Raw genomic sequence first — 15477 nt, 5'->3', positions numbered from 1 at the left:
AAACAGACGGCCCTGGTAACATTTGTAATTCACAGTAGGAAATGCATTTCATCAATTTAGTGTGTATTGTAACCATAGCAACTATACCTGGCAAGTTTACACAGATGCTTTGAAATTACATTAGAATGTGTGATTGCTTTCTAGTGTCAATCATAATTTTATTAAAGAGAGAGTTTATGTTTGTTCGCGACGTTTTTATCCAGTATATACTGCTATTGCATGTAATCTACAGTACATACTGTACTGTAAGAATATGATGCATAATGATGAGGTATCCAAATGGCCAAAATTGTACTGGGAAGTTTTTACAATACATTTGAGAACCACCCTGGAATGGGATGAGTTAGCTTACCCACTCTAAAGTTTGATTTTTTATAGCTAGTTATAGTACACTTGTAATCAGAATCATAATCTCTTGGTTTTATTTACTTGCACTTTTTAACGTTTAAAAGCTCAGCTAAATATTTTATTATTTTCCCATTCATCTTATATGATCAACTAACTTGTTCCTAAATATGTTTTATTTCATCTCATTCACTCTTCTGACTGATATTTTCTATTCGTTTCCATAAACATTTTTAATTGTCTCACATTTTTCTTTGTTGCATGCTTTTGAAACAAATTTTAAAAAAAATTAAAAACCTATTTGATCAGCAAATTTCAGTGACTTTTATTGTATTTTTTAATTGGCCAATATCTTTGATTATTTTTATTTACAGTATGTTCTTGAAAATGGTTCCTTGAAATGGCTCCAAAACATCGGACCTTCATCAAATTTGTTCACATAAAAAATTCTTAATTTCACATCTTGGATTCAATTTTATTTAATTATTTGTTGAGGAGGGACTATTTTTCTCCACAAATTAAAAATGGGGATTACAATTAATGCAATCTGTCTCCTTCTGGTCCATTGTTTTTTTCTAATGATTCGTGAAACTAGTGGTATTAAAAATAAAATGCAAATTGATTGATTTATTCTTGAGTGAAATTAAAATCATTAATCATGTGAATGCAAGATAGCCTCTGGTAGATATGAACATGCTAATTACAGATTTAAATTTGTTATGCTTTAATAAAGTATAACAAAATCCAAAAATTCAATTTAAAAGTTCATTCAAATATAAAATATGTACAAATAAAAAAATAACAAATTCAATTCACGTTTATTAAAAATATAAGTGGCATTGCAGAATAATCTGAATTGCACAAAATTTACATTATTTATAATATAAAACGTATAACAAAGTATAATATTCAATTTACAAGTTCATTCAAATATAAAATATGTACAAATATAAAATAACAAATGCATACTTTTTGCTAACCAAAGTTGTAGTTTTGTTCCAGTTTTAATCCACTTCCATGTGAGATAACAAACTTTCCTAATGTGTAAACAAACAAGAATTAATCTGTAGTACTAGTAAAACATTTTAACATATTAATGTATTGAAATTAATATTTTGATTGGTATTTAAAAAAATAAAAATTAAGATAAAAATGACAAATACAGTTTATGAAAAGTACAGTACTTCTACTTCTAGATAGAATATTGATTTAACTTATAAATAATATAAAATCAAGATAAAACGTTTAATAATGTTGCATTTAAAAAGAATATATAAACACTTTTGCAAATATTAATTTATAAAAGATTAATTTATGCATCCTGTAGGATTTACTATTTTCTTTAATATCCATACTTATTGATTTTCCTTGTGGATATTATGCCGGTTATTTATTGACATAGGAAATAATTAGCAACGTGCTGTTCCTTTACGTTGATGAGATTTATTCATCTGAGAATACATAAATAATTGTGAGCAATGCGAGACGCATGGATTGTAGTAACTGTCTGATTTCTAGTATTGCTTGTTAGTAGCGATTACTGATACACTGGCTGCTGTCGGCCTCAGCATGGACACTAAGGCCAAGTTGAATTTTTATGTAAGTTTTCTGCATTTTTATTTTAATAATTATTTAGATTTACAGTAGTAATATTCAATTCTGTAACTAACTTGGCAACCATATATTGGAAGTACAGTAGTAGTATTAACTTAATGTAAGGTTAATAACTTGTTCTCAATATAGACCGTTGGGCTAATGCTGTAGATATAGCTAGCCCACAAGGTATTTGATTACTGATATAGAATTCTTGTAAAATATTGTCGTTTAGTGACACAAATCTAATAAATCCTGTTTTTGTGTGTTTTTAGATAAATCTACTAATGTACTGTATATACAGATCTATCGAGATAGTAATTATTTATCCTTCTCCAGTTAGATAGTTGTTATTAGTTAAATGTTTATGATACTCTCTTTTTTGTTAATAACATATTTTTAAAATAAAACAAATCCACATGACATTATTTTAATTACCGACTCCTGACAATTACAAAATAAATAGTTAATTTCACATCTAGCCAAATATTTTGTTTTGTTTACTAAGCTTTGTTGTTGTTTACTAAGCCTGGTGTTTAGTTTAAAAAAAACCTGCCATGGTTAAAACAGCTGTCTAAATATTAAATTTTCCTAATTGTCATGGGACTGCCATTCAAACATTACCCCAATAATCACACCCATTTAAACTTTATCCCAATCATCACCCAATGAAAACTTGTACCGATCCAAACTTTCCCATACAAAATTTCTAAAGTTTACCCCATCTAAACAGCACCCCATCCAAGCTACCCATCCAAACGTTATCCCATCAAACTTATACTCAATCAAAACGTTACCCTTCAAAACTAATTCCCCATTCAAATGTTATCCCATCCACACTTGATCCCATCCACACTTTGAGGGGTCCTTTAAAGAAAAACAAAAAAAAAGCCCAATTAATTTGTTTCTTGATCTGGTTTCTGTCGAGCATTTATTCGTAACGTAATCGCAGCCTCAGAACGCCTCTGAATGACTACTCAAGTCTCAGTGGTATAATAATGAATATGAAGTATAACCAACCATAAAAAGTTACCAAATGAGAAACCAGCTTTATTTTTTGAGTCAAAATAACCTGCAATGCTCACGTCTTTGATAGACAAATTACTAAAACCAGTTTCAAAGACTACCATTGTTTGGAGTTTTGAATTAGAAGCAGACCCATTATATTCTTTAAATTATTCATTAGACTGCTATTCTTCGTCAAATTTTTTAAGTAGTCCCCTTGGGCAAATTACATTTTAATTCAATGAATCTTAATAAATCAATTTTCATTTGTCATATACTTATTTTTCATTATTAGAGTATTCCTTTTTTTATTATAATTGATTGATGTGATTATTCTTTATTATTTTTTTACTCTTTTGAAATTATAAACCTAATTTGGATTTCAGAAATGTTGATGTGGTATTAGTAATGCTGGCTTTTTTTCATTTAATCTTTGCAATTTAAATTAGGCTAAGAATGTATTAAAAATGTATTAATGTAATCTCATGCACAGTAATTGTTCAAGTTTGTGAGAAATTAATGCTTCAAATGAAAATAATAGCGTATTCATTAGAAACACATAAATATTGATTTTACCTCATTTCCTACTTATTTTAGTAATTTATTCATTATTCTGATATTCACAAGAGGGTTGATATATGTCTATTTATTACTGTTGGTTGCAATGCAATGCTGCTTGAATTGGCACCCTATATATTGTACTGTAATTGGATTGATTGATTGATTGATGGATGGAAAATTAGCATACATTTTGATGCTGCCTGTTTTGTCTTTTAACATTTGTTTAAAGGAATAGGAGGAATACTGTAAATTTGAATTGAGATCTAATGATAAACAGCTAGATGCCTTTGAGCTAGCTTACAGTTGAACCCTAATGGGACCCAATATAGGTGGGACCCAGAATTGGAGTGACCCCAGAATATCAGGTTATTCCAGAATATCAGGTTATTCCAGAATAGTAGTGACCCCAGAATAAAGATTCTTCATACAGTAGTGTTAAAGTAGAACATATTTCCCTTGTTTTTTGAACACAGAACAGTTTATAATGTGGTGTCCAAACAGTAATTCTATACTGTACTGTAGATCTAACAATTAGAACAAAACAATTTAAAAGCGAGAGCTGTAATGTGCTAGGCACATTTCTGTATTTCATTGATGCAATGCTTTAGAAAAGGCATCCCATCTCTGCTCCTGTATGACCCACAGTGACCCATCCCGTATGACCCACAGTGACCATCCTATATAACCCACAGTGACCATCCTATATAACTCACAGTGACCATCCTGTATAACCCACAGTGACTATCCTGTATGACCCACAGTGACCATCCTGTATGACCCACAGTGACCATCCATTCCTTTTTGACAAGAAAGCCCATATCTCTCCATACCAACACTGCAGTCTCCTGTTGATGTCATTGCCTTCATAATAGCAATCAGAATAAATAACCATTAGTCATCATCATTAATATCTTTAGGAGATAAGAAAATCTAATTGATATTCTCTTTACGTTCAATACAGCTCTTCAGTAATAGCTTTCAAAGAGCAGCCTATGCAATTCTCTTTTCTTCAACGAGCTCTCTCTTTGCTTTAATTACCACTAGGTTTTAGTACCCTATTTAAGTAAATACTGTATGCTAATGGTACCTATTATGTCTTGCGCCTAATCTCAAACCCATCCCAATACATTAACTCAATAATTGGTTATCCGCAACTTAGTTGCAGGATAACCCTTGTGATTGTAAATATCTTTTTCTTCATCATCTTCTTTGTTATTCTTCTTTCTTTCCCGGATTTTTGTCTACAGCATATCCCCTATTGCTTGTGAACTTAACTTTGTATAACTTGGTAAAAAGATTGACATTGAAGTGTAGATGTGCAGCCAAGCTTTTCGACGATGTCAGAGCCGCGTTGCGTAAGTTACGCGCGATTTTGTGAATTTATATAACTGATCATAACTGTAGAACCAACAAATATTCTTTCATGAACCTTAGTGAAAATTTAAGTCATATCAAGTGCAAACTTTCTATGGATTAAAAATGGCATGTTTCACAAGAAGTTACGCGCGCACGCGCATTTAAAATTTCAAAATGCGCAAAATTAATTTCTAATCAACTTTTTACGCTGATCATGACATTTTAAGCATGTCAAAAATTCCCACGCGCGCGAAAAAATTTACGCGTAAGGTGCGCACGGAGCATGAAAATCATGTGTTTTTCTCTTGAATTATGATTTTACAGCCTTTCCTAGTCATTTTAAAAAAGATTGACATAATTTCAAATTAAAATGATGTCATACGAACACGTTGATTTAGACCATTCGCGCGTGTTTTAGTTGCAAAAGTGACTAAATTTTGTCAAAATTATGCCTATTTTGAATCTATTATAGCTCCTCAGGATCAACCGTTACCCCCAATTTTTTTAATTTAATATAGAAGCAGATATGTTGTAGATATGAATTCATGCAGAATCTTTACCCCTCGGATGTTATGACGTCATCGTATGGCCACACGAATGTAAAATATTGGATTTTTTACTGTTTCGTTATTGCTCATTACATTAAATAGAGCGCATCTCGCTTATACGTATTCCATTTCCTCATATATTTTAATACTGTCTAGGACAATCAACTATCTTTCGCATGAGTTAAAAATATTTTAATTTTTATGACGTCATCATGTCTAAAAATGTAGATAACGTGGGTCACCTATTTTTATCTTTACAGTAAATTTCAATCTGTTATAACTCGTCAGAATAAAAAGTGATAATCATGATTAAAACGTTTTCTGGAAGCTATTGGATTGTAGATACAAATTCATGTGAATATTTTGCCAATCAGATGTTGTGACGTCATCATATGGCCAGTTGAATTCAAAAAGTCATATTTTCATCTCTTGCGTAAAAGTTCATTGCATTTAAACGAGAGCGCATCTCACTTTTACGTGCTCAAAATTCTTCAAATTTGTATTAATGTAATTATTTAGATAATTATCTTCAAAAATTGTTATCTTTATAAGTCAATTTGATGACGTCATCTTGTTAATAATTGGATTTAAAAGATGGGTCTCGTAATTTCGTCTATGCTGCACTGTATATAACATACAATGTATTCTGTAAATACTGTAATATGCTGTATGCTACAAAATAGGTACAATTCAGCACTGTAAACATATTTAATTCATGTCATAGGATGGCATAATAATTGTCGGCGTTCATATATTTTAAACGTATGTGCATGTTGCGTTTGCGCGGATAACCCGAACTCGTCAAAGTGACGAGTTCAAATCTAGTTGTATTGTGCTTTTGTGAATTTTTATTTTCTTATTCCACATATTCTTGTCAATGCAAACATATAATTATGTGAATAGTCCAATTTATGCGTCTGGCTCACATTTAGATTCGTTTTAACACTAATAGCAATGCTATGAGACTAGCGATAGTGATTTTAATTGCACACGATCAATGTAGTCAAATAGTCGCTGATACTGATGAATGATGTGACGTTTGACAGTAGGTTCAAAATTGTAACTGTCAAAGTTTTCGGAATCATTACTTAGAAGGGAAGGAAGGTAACTGCATACAGTATATAGTGATTTACTGTCAATCAATCATAAACGTCATGCCAAATTTCACATGGCTGACCAGTAACTGTTAGCTTTTCCTTTTCTTTAAAGTCTAAAATGACAAAATAGTCCATTGCATTATGACTGAGAGGCTCAACATATTGATTGTACTGTACACATAGCTTTCTTCACAATGTCAGTGAGTGGCCAAGCGGTTCAGAGAGTAACTGTAATCCTTTATAGCCTTGTAATTTGTTCTTGAGCTATGGAGAATTTTGTACTCTGTATTCTTTTTTCCGAAATAAAAGATGAAATGTATGGCATGGCAATGGTTTGAGGCCCACTTGCTCTATGCTGTATGCTGTATCCTTACATCGTCATCTGCTGTGAGTCTGTGTGCTGAGAGAATGAAGCTGCTTTACTGCAATGTAATGTAAATTTATAAAAACATTGTAGTAATTTACTATACTGTAAAAAACGTTGGTTACATTGTAATGTAAATTGAATGTATTCATCATAGTTTAAATTTTTTGAAAATGAACACTTGTTCAGTTAGTATAATGGAATAGAAAAAGCTTTGCATAGAAATTATTACTGCCCATTTTCATTTGTACTTGGTCATCTTACACCTGAATTTATAAACCAAAACATCAACATACACAAATTTCCATATAAATTGATTTGCTGATGAAGCCATCACATGAAAGTATTATTGAATGTCAATGACAATATTACAATCCTCAGACATATTAGTTTTCAAAATTTGATAGTAAAATTCATTCTGATCTCATTTGATTGTAAAATCCTTGAGATACTGTATATTATTAGTAGATAGATGCCACTTGCATTTTGAACAGTAACCTCTATTCTAGCAGAAGCAAGCCAGCATGTCTGTTTTGACAGTACAAAATGCGTGCATAATAACTTCACTGACTACAATTTTACAGTTACAAATTAATTAGATTTTTGAGTGGAATGGAATAGACTTTCAATGTAGAAATATTCTCTCCATTCAATGAATACAACACAAATTGATTGGCACTGTAGCTTGCAAGAACTTAAAAAAAAAAAGAATTTTGATCACTTTATAGTTTGTCTTTCAGTTGCAGCAGCATTCATCTCTTACCTGGAACAAATATCTCAGGTGTTGATTAGTACCATTGATTATCACTTTAACCATTGAATAAGGTCATTAACATACAGTTAAGCCATGGAATAAACAAATGGAAAAGATCAATCTTACTGAATACTTAGCAAATTGAATATTTGGGATGAATATGGGATGTAATTTTTTTTGTCCAGGTGATGACCTGAAATGGTTACCAAACTGACAAGCACTCACTCTTTTGATATACTATTAAATACTGTAATTGTGAATTGTGTAAATGTGTGAATAAAAAAAAAAAATGCAATTGTGCTCACCTGATCGCCATGTCAACAAATAGAACATGAAAATCCTGGGGTTTCACACTCATTAACTTATTGATTCCTAAGTTCCTACAAAGTAAAAAGCTATCTTCCGTTTTAAAATATCTATATTCATCTATTTGAAATTGTTGGTCTGTTAATTGTTTATGGAAGTCTTTAAGAGGTTATGTATGTTAATTGTTAATATTCAAGGACATTCTTTTGAATTATAATTAAAAAATATATACATTATACATATCTGCCTGAGCTGTTGTCAAAGAAATGCTAGCATGAAAAATTATAAATATTGTAGATAATATCACAGCTTTCCTTTCTCTAGGCTGATGACGCAAATTGATAAGACACGACTAGAAGATATTAAATTTCAGATTTCTTTTATTTATTTATCATATTTTATGAATTTATTGATAGGTTGCTATAGCAAAGACTAAAATAACATATTTATATGATCTTGCGGTAAGCCACATCTAGTTCTATTTACAGTAGAGATCTTAGATTAACATTGTATGGCTGTGTACAAAAGTGATTCTGTATTCAAAACATGTTTTTTACATTGAATTACACTTTAGGAAAAACATCAAAGCCGATAATTCATTTAGTGATTATCACTTTAGTAAATTAACTGCGTTTGAACTGCTTCAATTAAGTGGAATTTAGATAAAAGATAAGTGAATGGAGAGGAGGACATACAATGATGTACTTGCATATATTTTTATCTTCAAAAATGGAAAAACCATAATGAACTGAATATTTTACATGCACACACAAATTACAGGATTAATTGTTAATAATAAATTGAACAAAGGAAGGTTAACAATAAATATTGTCTTTTAAAAATGTACTTGTGGATGGAAAGTTACTCATAACAAAATGTCTACTTAATACAGTACCTAGATAAACCGACAATAGCCTTTTTGTCCAAAGAGAGGAAAAGATTTACAAAAAGAAGAAAATAGTAGAGCACCCCTATATTACATCATTAATTTTTTTAATAAGCCTTTTTAAAGCAACATATATATTATAATTGAATTCTCTTTGAGCAAAAAAAAGGAAGATAATACCTGATATAACCAAACTTCAAAAAAAAAAAAACCAACCGGAAGATTTTGTTAACAGTTTATTTTTTTTATAAATTGAAATTATTATTGTTGTCTTTTTTTGTTGCCAAAAGTGACTTTATTCATCTTTATTTTCCATCTCGTTGACAATACATCTTTAAACACTGTATTGTATAAAGTCTTTGTGTAAACAGATTAGATGAATGAATAAAGAAAGAACAAATAATGAGAAAAAAAGGGGATTACTTGTGTAAAACTAACATTTTTTTACATAATGAAATATACACCATGCATCGAGCAATAACCGAATTGATTGAAGATTACTAAAAGTGATGACCGATTATAAGCAATTCGGTTTCAATTTAAATTGAGAGCATTTAGTAGATTTACGATAAAATGTAAGATTCTTTAAAAAGGAAAATAATCCACTTCAAATTTGAAGATCACGTTTTATTGAATATAGACGACTGAATTTAGCCGACTGAATTTAATATACGACTGTTGCTCAGCATATTACAAAAGTCGCCTTTCACCATTCTTATTTTTTTAACAATATTATTAAAGTTTTATTGTCCCTCAAAACATGAATATGAAAGATGAATAAAATAAACTTTGAATAGGAAATGTTGTAGTTTTTACAGTATAAGTTTATTTTGGCAAAACAATTTCGCTTTTCCAAAAGAAAAAAAACAGTTGAATTTAACCAGAAAGAAACCCATTTACTCTTTCTGTATATTTCTCATTTATAAACAATTTTTTTTTTAATCTGATTTTTATTGAAGTGAATAAATATGATTTATTATGTGACGTTAAATTAAAAAAATTTATCCAGGGACACAATATATTTTTCTATATTCTTTCTTCTTGGCATATACGGCATTAGGCGTGGTTCCCACTAGAACGCAATTCAGTGACGTATCGATGCAATAGTGCTGCAAACATCACAGGTTTGATTTCATGCAGACAGGGGCAAACACAATTATTAGAAGGGCATTTTGCGTAGATTGCGTTACGTTGTGTCACTAGTGGGAACCACCCTTTAGACAAAATTGTACCAGTCAACTTAAATGATGCTGTAGATTGAGAAGTTTATGGGTCGATGGAGAAATAAATTAATACTCTATGAAAACGCCTCACCCAACACCGGACTCTCTGAAAACCAGAAACTCTTCCAATACCAAACTTTTCTTGTAGACCAACAGGTCCCAAATTCTTTTTTCCATTAAAAACACATTGTGAATACCAGACTTCTGAAAAATCAGACACATTTGGCCAGCCCAATGTTGTTCGATATTGCGAGAGTTGACTGTATGTATAATTTACTTGTTTCTTCTTCTTTTCAGGGAAGATCAGGAGGTGCTCATATATTTTCTAAATCATTCGGTGGAAGCTTGAAAGAATGGGAGCAGTTTGGCACACCTTCTTATCCATCACCTTTGGATCGGATTAGAAATGGAAAGAAGTAAAGTCATTCATTTAGTTTATACGAATTTCGATTCCTTGTTCTCAGAAATTTCATTAGCATTTCCTTCTTCTTACCAATGAATATTTTGGTACCTTGTTCCTCACCCTTGCACCGGGTCAGAAATGGAAAAGCATAATAATAAAACCACATTTATATAGCACCCTTTTCATGAGTATTTTAAACACCTGGGTGGAGAGAGGCAAATGTAAGTGTCTTGCCTAAGGATACAAGCAATGCGGCGAGAGTTGGTTTCGAACAACAGTCTCACGATTAGTAATCCAGCGTCCAACACACTGGAAAGAGATCAAGTATAGGATCTTTGTTTTAAACTTGTTCTCCTAGATTCCCCAATATTATTACAGTTGTATGTTGGGGTTAAATCTGAGAAATTTTTTTTAGCTTTAAATCTATTTTATTATTACCAAAACAAGCTTAAAAATTAAATATGTTAATAATATACTCTATTTAAATATTATTATTTCCGAAGACTAACAAGTATACATCCTTCAGTGCCATTGATTGCAGTAAATCATCGACTAAAGTACTCATTACGACAGAAAATTGTGTCCTTGTTTTTTTTTTTATATTCCTTTATTATTACACTATCTTGTCATCATTGATTTGGAAAAAAAGTTACTGATAATGTTTATATTAAAATATGTTAACTTATTTTAACAAAATAAATCGGTAATCCTTTAATCTGCTTCCAATTAATGACAACTTTAATGTAGAACTGTATTTATTAGAATAAAGTTATTGATTCTACATAGGCCTAGTGGCTTTTTATTGGAGGTACAGTATAGTTCAGTGAATTCGGTTTGTTCATATTTACTTTGTACTATTCAATAATGAATTCTATTCAAATCACAATTAATGTATCACAATTTTGCTGGATGTTTTATTTATGCAGTAAGGCAATAGTCTTTAAAACCTATAGCCTGGATTACATGCATGATTTATTGTCATGTTGTCATCTGAAAATAAAACAAAATGAGTTAAATCAAAGATTAATCACGAGGAAAGACGTTGAATCGGAATTAAGACTGCTATTCAATCTATCACAGGCCAATTAATCAAACAATCAATCACCAATTTGTATATAATCAATACAGTAGATTCTATTCATTAATTTTCATAATCAGTTGATTTCAATCTCAATTTGCATAATCAATAGATTTCAATCCTCAATTTGCATAATCAAGATTTCAATCCTCAATTTGCATTTAATCAAGATTTCAATCCTTAATTTGCATTTATTCAAGATTTCAATCATCAATTTTTATAAGCAATCAATAAATTTCAATCTTCAATTTGCATAATCAATAGATTCCAATTTTCATTTTCATAATCATTAGATTTCAGTCATCAATTTATATAATCAATGAATTTAAAAAATCAATTGTTATAATCAATAGATTTCAATCAATTTAGATTTCAAACATCAACTGTTATAATCAATAGATTTCAATCAATTTTAATATAATCAATAGTTAAACATTTTTAATTTGCATAATCAATAGTTTAGAATTTTCAAATTGCTTAATCCATAGTTTTCAATAATTATTTTTCACACATTTTTTTTTAATTTGTTCGTTTTTTGGTTGTTGTGTAGACAGTTTAATTTTGTAAAATTTTACAAATTTTTTTTCTGCCTATAAAACACATCTTTAAAATTATTTCTGAAAATATCGATTTTGAAACATAAATATTTTTCTGTTATCCACAGGGAACGTGCGGCAGAACTTGGTGTAGACAAGAAATTGCATAGTTCATTGGAGCTAAACCAATCATTTCCAGTAACAGAAAAGTCACGGCTACATAAGGATGTACCACGGAAGGAAGATATCGGCATTACGTTGGAAAATTTCAAAGGTTAAATAATTTCTTCATGAATACAGATAGCTTATGCACCATTATTCAAGTTTTTTTTTATTGCGCAATGAAATGTTAATTCAAAATTAAATGAGAATTATAATATTTGATGTTGTAAAATGAAGTAGCAAGGTACATTACATTTTAAAACCTCTATTATAGGGACATATTGAATTAAGTGGAAACTTTGTTTCCAGAGAAGGTGTCTCCATAATAGAGGTTCTATTGTTATGGCAAGCTTGTTTACTGTATATCATGGAGAAATATTCCATGTTATTAGTAACAGTAAATATGTCAATTATAATTTTAACACCAATTTCTCAACCTTTTCTTAATTTATTAATCAATATTTCTTTTTGTAGCTGACGGACTGCACAGCTTCAGTTATGCCCCTGGTCACTCAAAAGGTTCATTTGCACCTTCACCCGCCCCTGATTTGAGCCAATCAATGGGTCAGTCATGGTCATTTTACAACTTCATTGGTGGCGGTCAAATTGGGATGACTTTCCCAACCACAGTCTACAATCCAAACAAAGCCATCTTGACCATAAAAGCTAGGTCAACAGAGGTTTGTAATATTTTTCCTCATATTTTGCTTCCTTTTCCCCCGAAATAACGAGTTTACAGAACGCTGGTCTAGATTACCATGTTACCATGCGATTCAACAAGTTAATGTAAACATTATGGAACTTTCAAGATATGATTTTTTGCCACTAGATTCTGATAGCCAACCGTATGTCATCGGAACTGTTTGGATTCACAACTGATGACCTCATTGGTATGAAGTTATCAGACTTGTTAAATGCACCGTTGAATGAGAGGCAAACCACCCTCGTGGAAGAGCACATGGAAACATCTGGAAAGGTTGTCATGTTATCCGGAAAAGTGGTATGTTTGAGAACTTTTTAGAATGTTTTTTTACATTTTTTTCTTTTTCTCATAGTGAGTATGAGACATTGTCATCATATAAATTATGCCTACTTCTGAGATAGGCAGACACAATACAAAACAGATTACGTATAACTATTTTTACCTGATGTATGATTAAAGTTGCCAAGTATGATAAATACTTAAGCCAGTGAAGTGAGTACACCCTCTGGTTAAAATGTTGAAAAAAGTTACCATGGAAGTGGTAATAATAAAAGTCTGCACACAAACTGTAAGTTTAACTGAGTTCACAAATTAACAGAAGAAATGTGTGTTTATCATGGGACACCCCTGTTTAGAGGACACTCACATTAAGGAGTCATTTTTGTGAAGTGAATGAGAGGCAGTATATGTTTGAAAACTTTGTGAAGTCTTGAATTTTCACCTTAATAGATGTTTTCATTTATTTGTATGCACCAATTTAGTAAAAATGTATAACAGTTTCGTACATCTTTATAAAATCTGACAATAAGTGACAAACAAGCTTTAATCCCTGTTCTATAAAGCGATCAGTCAAGTCTTGTACACTAAGCATTTACAAATGGTACATCTTGGTAAGCCAAAGTTCATAAAAACATATTACTGTAGCTTGTGATAAATATATTATATGATTACATAGGGGAACTCATAAGCATATCTCATTATGGTTATAACAACTAAAATATTACAACTGCTATTTCTTTCCAGTCAGATGTTAGATTTCTTCAAATGCAAACTAATTAAATCTCTCATCTAATTCCCCGTAGCTATAATTACAATTCATGTTCTGCTTTTCATGTGGAATTAGTTTAAATAAATTTCTTTGTTACCTGAAGCTAACGGCAAATCCAATTTAAACGTGAACTACAAGTAGAAGTAGGTCTTTCTGTGTGACTATGCACCATAGTAATTTCTTACATTACATTCATGCCACGAAATACACATTACTTTACTACATCGTATAATAGTACAGTTTATTCTCATACTGGATGCAGTGAATACACTTTATTGATTGTTGGTGAATGCGCTACTATTTGTGTGCACTGCACGTACCTGCTTAAACATAGCTACATGCAAACACATTTTATTGGTTGTCGATGCGGACATGTCCTCCTTTCTGTGTGCACTGCATGCTCCTATCGCTGTCTGTATGCAAGAAACATACTCAATGATGACTTTGTGTGCACTGCACTATCTGTCTGGCTATCACTGACTTCATAATCTTTTTCTGTACTGTGTGTACTTTCTGCTTGTCTACGCTAATGCCACTGTATATATGTGAACTACACACTTTTCTCTCTGTCTGTATGCACTACATGTAATCTCCTCTATCTCCACTATTGTATTGTCTCTCTCCCCACTCCCTCTACCCCTCTCTCCCCTCCTCTCTCCACCTCCTTTCTCCCCTCCTCTCTTCCTCCCCTCTCTTCCTCCACCTCTCCCTCCCCTCTCTTTCCCCACCTCTCCCTCCTCCTCTCTCCCTCTACTCTCTTTCCTACTCTCTTTCCCCCTCTCCCTCCTCCTCTCCACTACCCCTCTCCACTTCCTCTCTATCTCCACTATGTATGCACTTTATGCATGTCCTAGTGCGCACTACACACGTTTCTATATGTCTACTTTCACATCTGATTTCTTTATGTTTTTAATTACCTTAAATATTATAATATTTTCATAATGAAGTTTTCTCTCCACCACATTCTCAATAAAATACTAATTACAAAATACTTCAGAGACAACTTATGTATTCATTATCATCATCAACACCTATTTTTATTAGAAATTTCAATTATAATTTTGGTTAGAATTTTCACAGCATAATGTACTGTATATTGCGATAATGTTTTGCTGCTAAGGACAGCTGCCTGTTCACACACACACACACACATTCATGATGTAGATTGAAACACATTCTACTGTAGGCGCTATACATTTTCATTACGAATGTACTATCTATGAACCAGCATTTACCCTTTTTTTAAATGAAGTTATCATATTACCTTAATAAGAAAATTTACAGTCTTTTAAACAAACTGTGTTTTTTTATTACCAATAAAACGTCTAGACCTTAATTTTTAACGCTGTATTCTGTGTCAATTCCCGCAAACAACAGGTATAATATTCTGCCATCGGCATGTGTGTGCATTTCTCTTCTAAATGGGCTTTTTAAATGTACCACTGAGAACATGGTATATTTTACTGAACTAAAAATAAACATTGGAACTATAGTGATACTTGAAAATAA

The 15477-nt window shown here is 31.3% G+C and overlaps 1 protein-coding gene across 1 annotated transcript in view; it reads left to right on the top strand.

Moving 5' to 3' along the window:
• LOC144840715 (PAS domain-containing serine/threonine-protein kinase-like) overlaps positions 1-15477 on the top strand; it is a 29404-nt gene that overhangs the window by 2580 nt on the left and 11347 nt on the right. Inside the window, exons 3-6 of the mRNA XM_078696686.1 lie at positions 10336-10454; positions 12184-12329; positions 12692-12897; positions 13047-13217. Coding sequence (XP_078552812.1) covers positions 10336-10454; positions 12184-12329; positions 12692-12897; positions 13047-13217 — 642 coding nt within the window. The remainder of the gene's footprint in view (positions 1-10335; positions 10455-12183; positions 12330-12691; positions 12898-13046; positions 13218-15477) is intronic.

This window comes from Antedon bifida, chromosome 4 (assembly GCF_963402885.1).
Source record: "Antedon bifida chromosome 4, ecAntBifi1.1, whole genome shotgun sequence".
Classification (NCBI taxonomy): domain Eukaryota; kingdom Metazoa; phylum Echinodermata; class Crinoidea; order Comatulida; family Antedonidae; genus Antedon; species Antedon bifida.
Note: the sequence above shows the minus strand (reverse complement) of the source record. Positions and strands in the feature narration are given on the sequence as shown.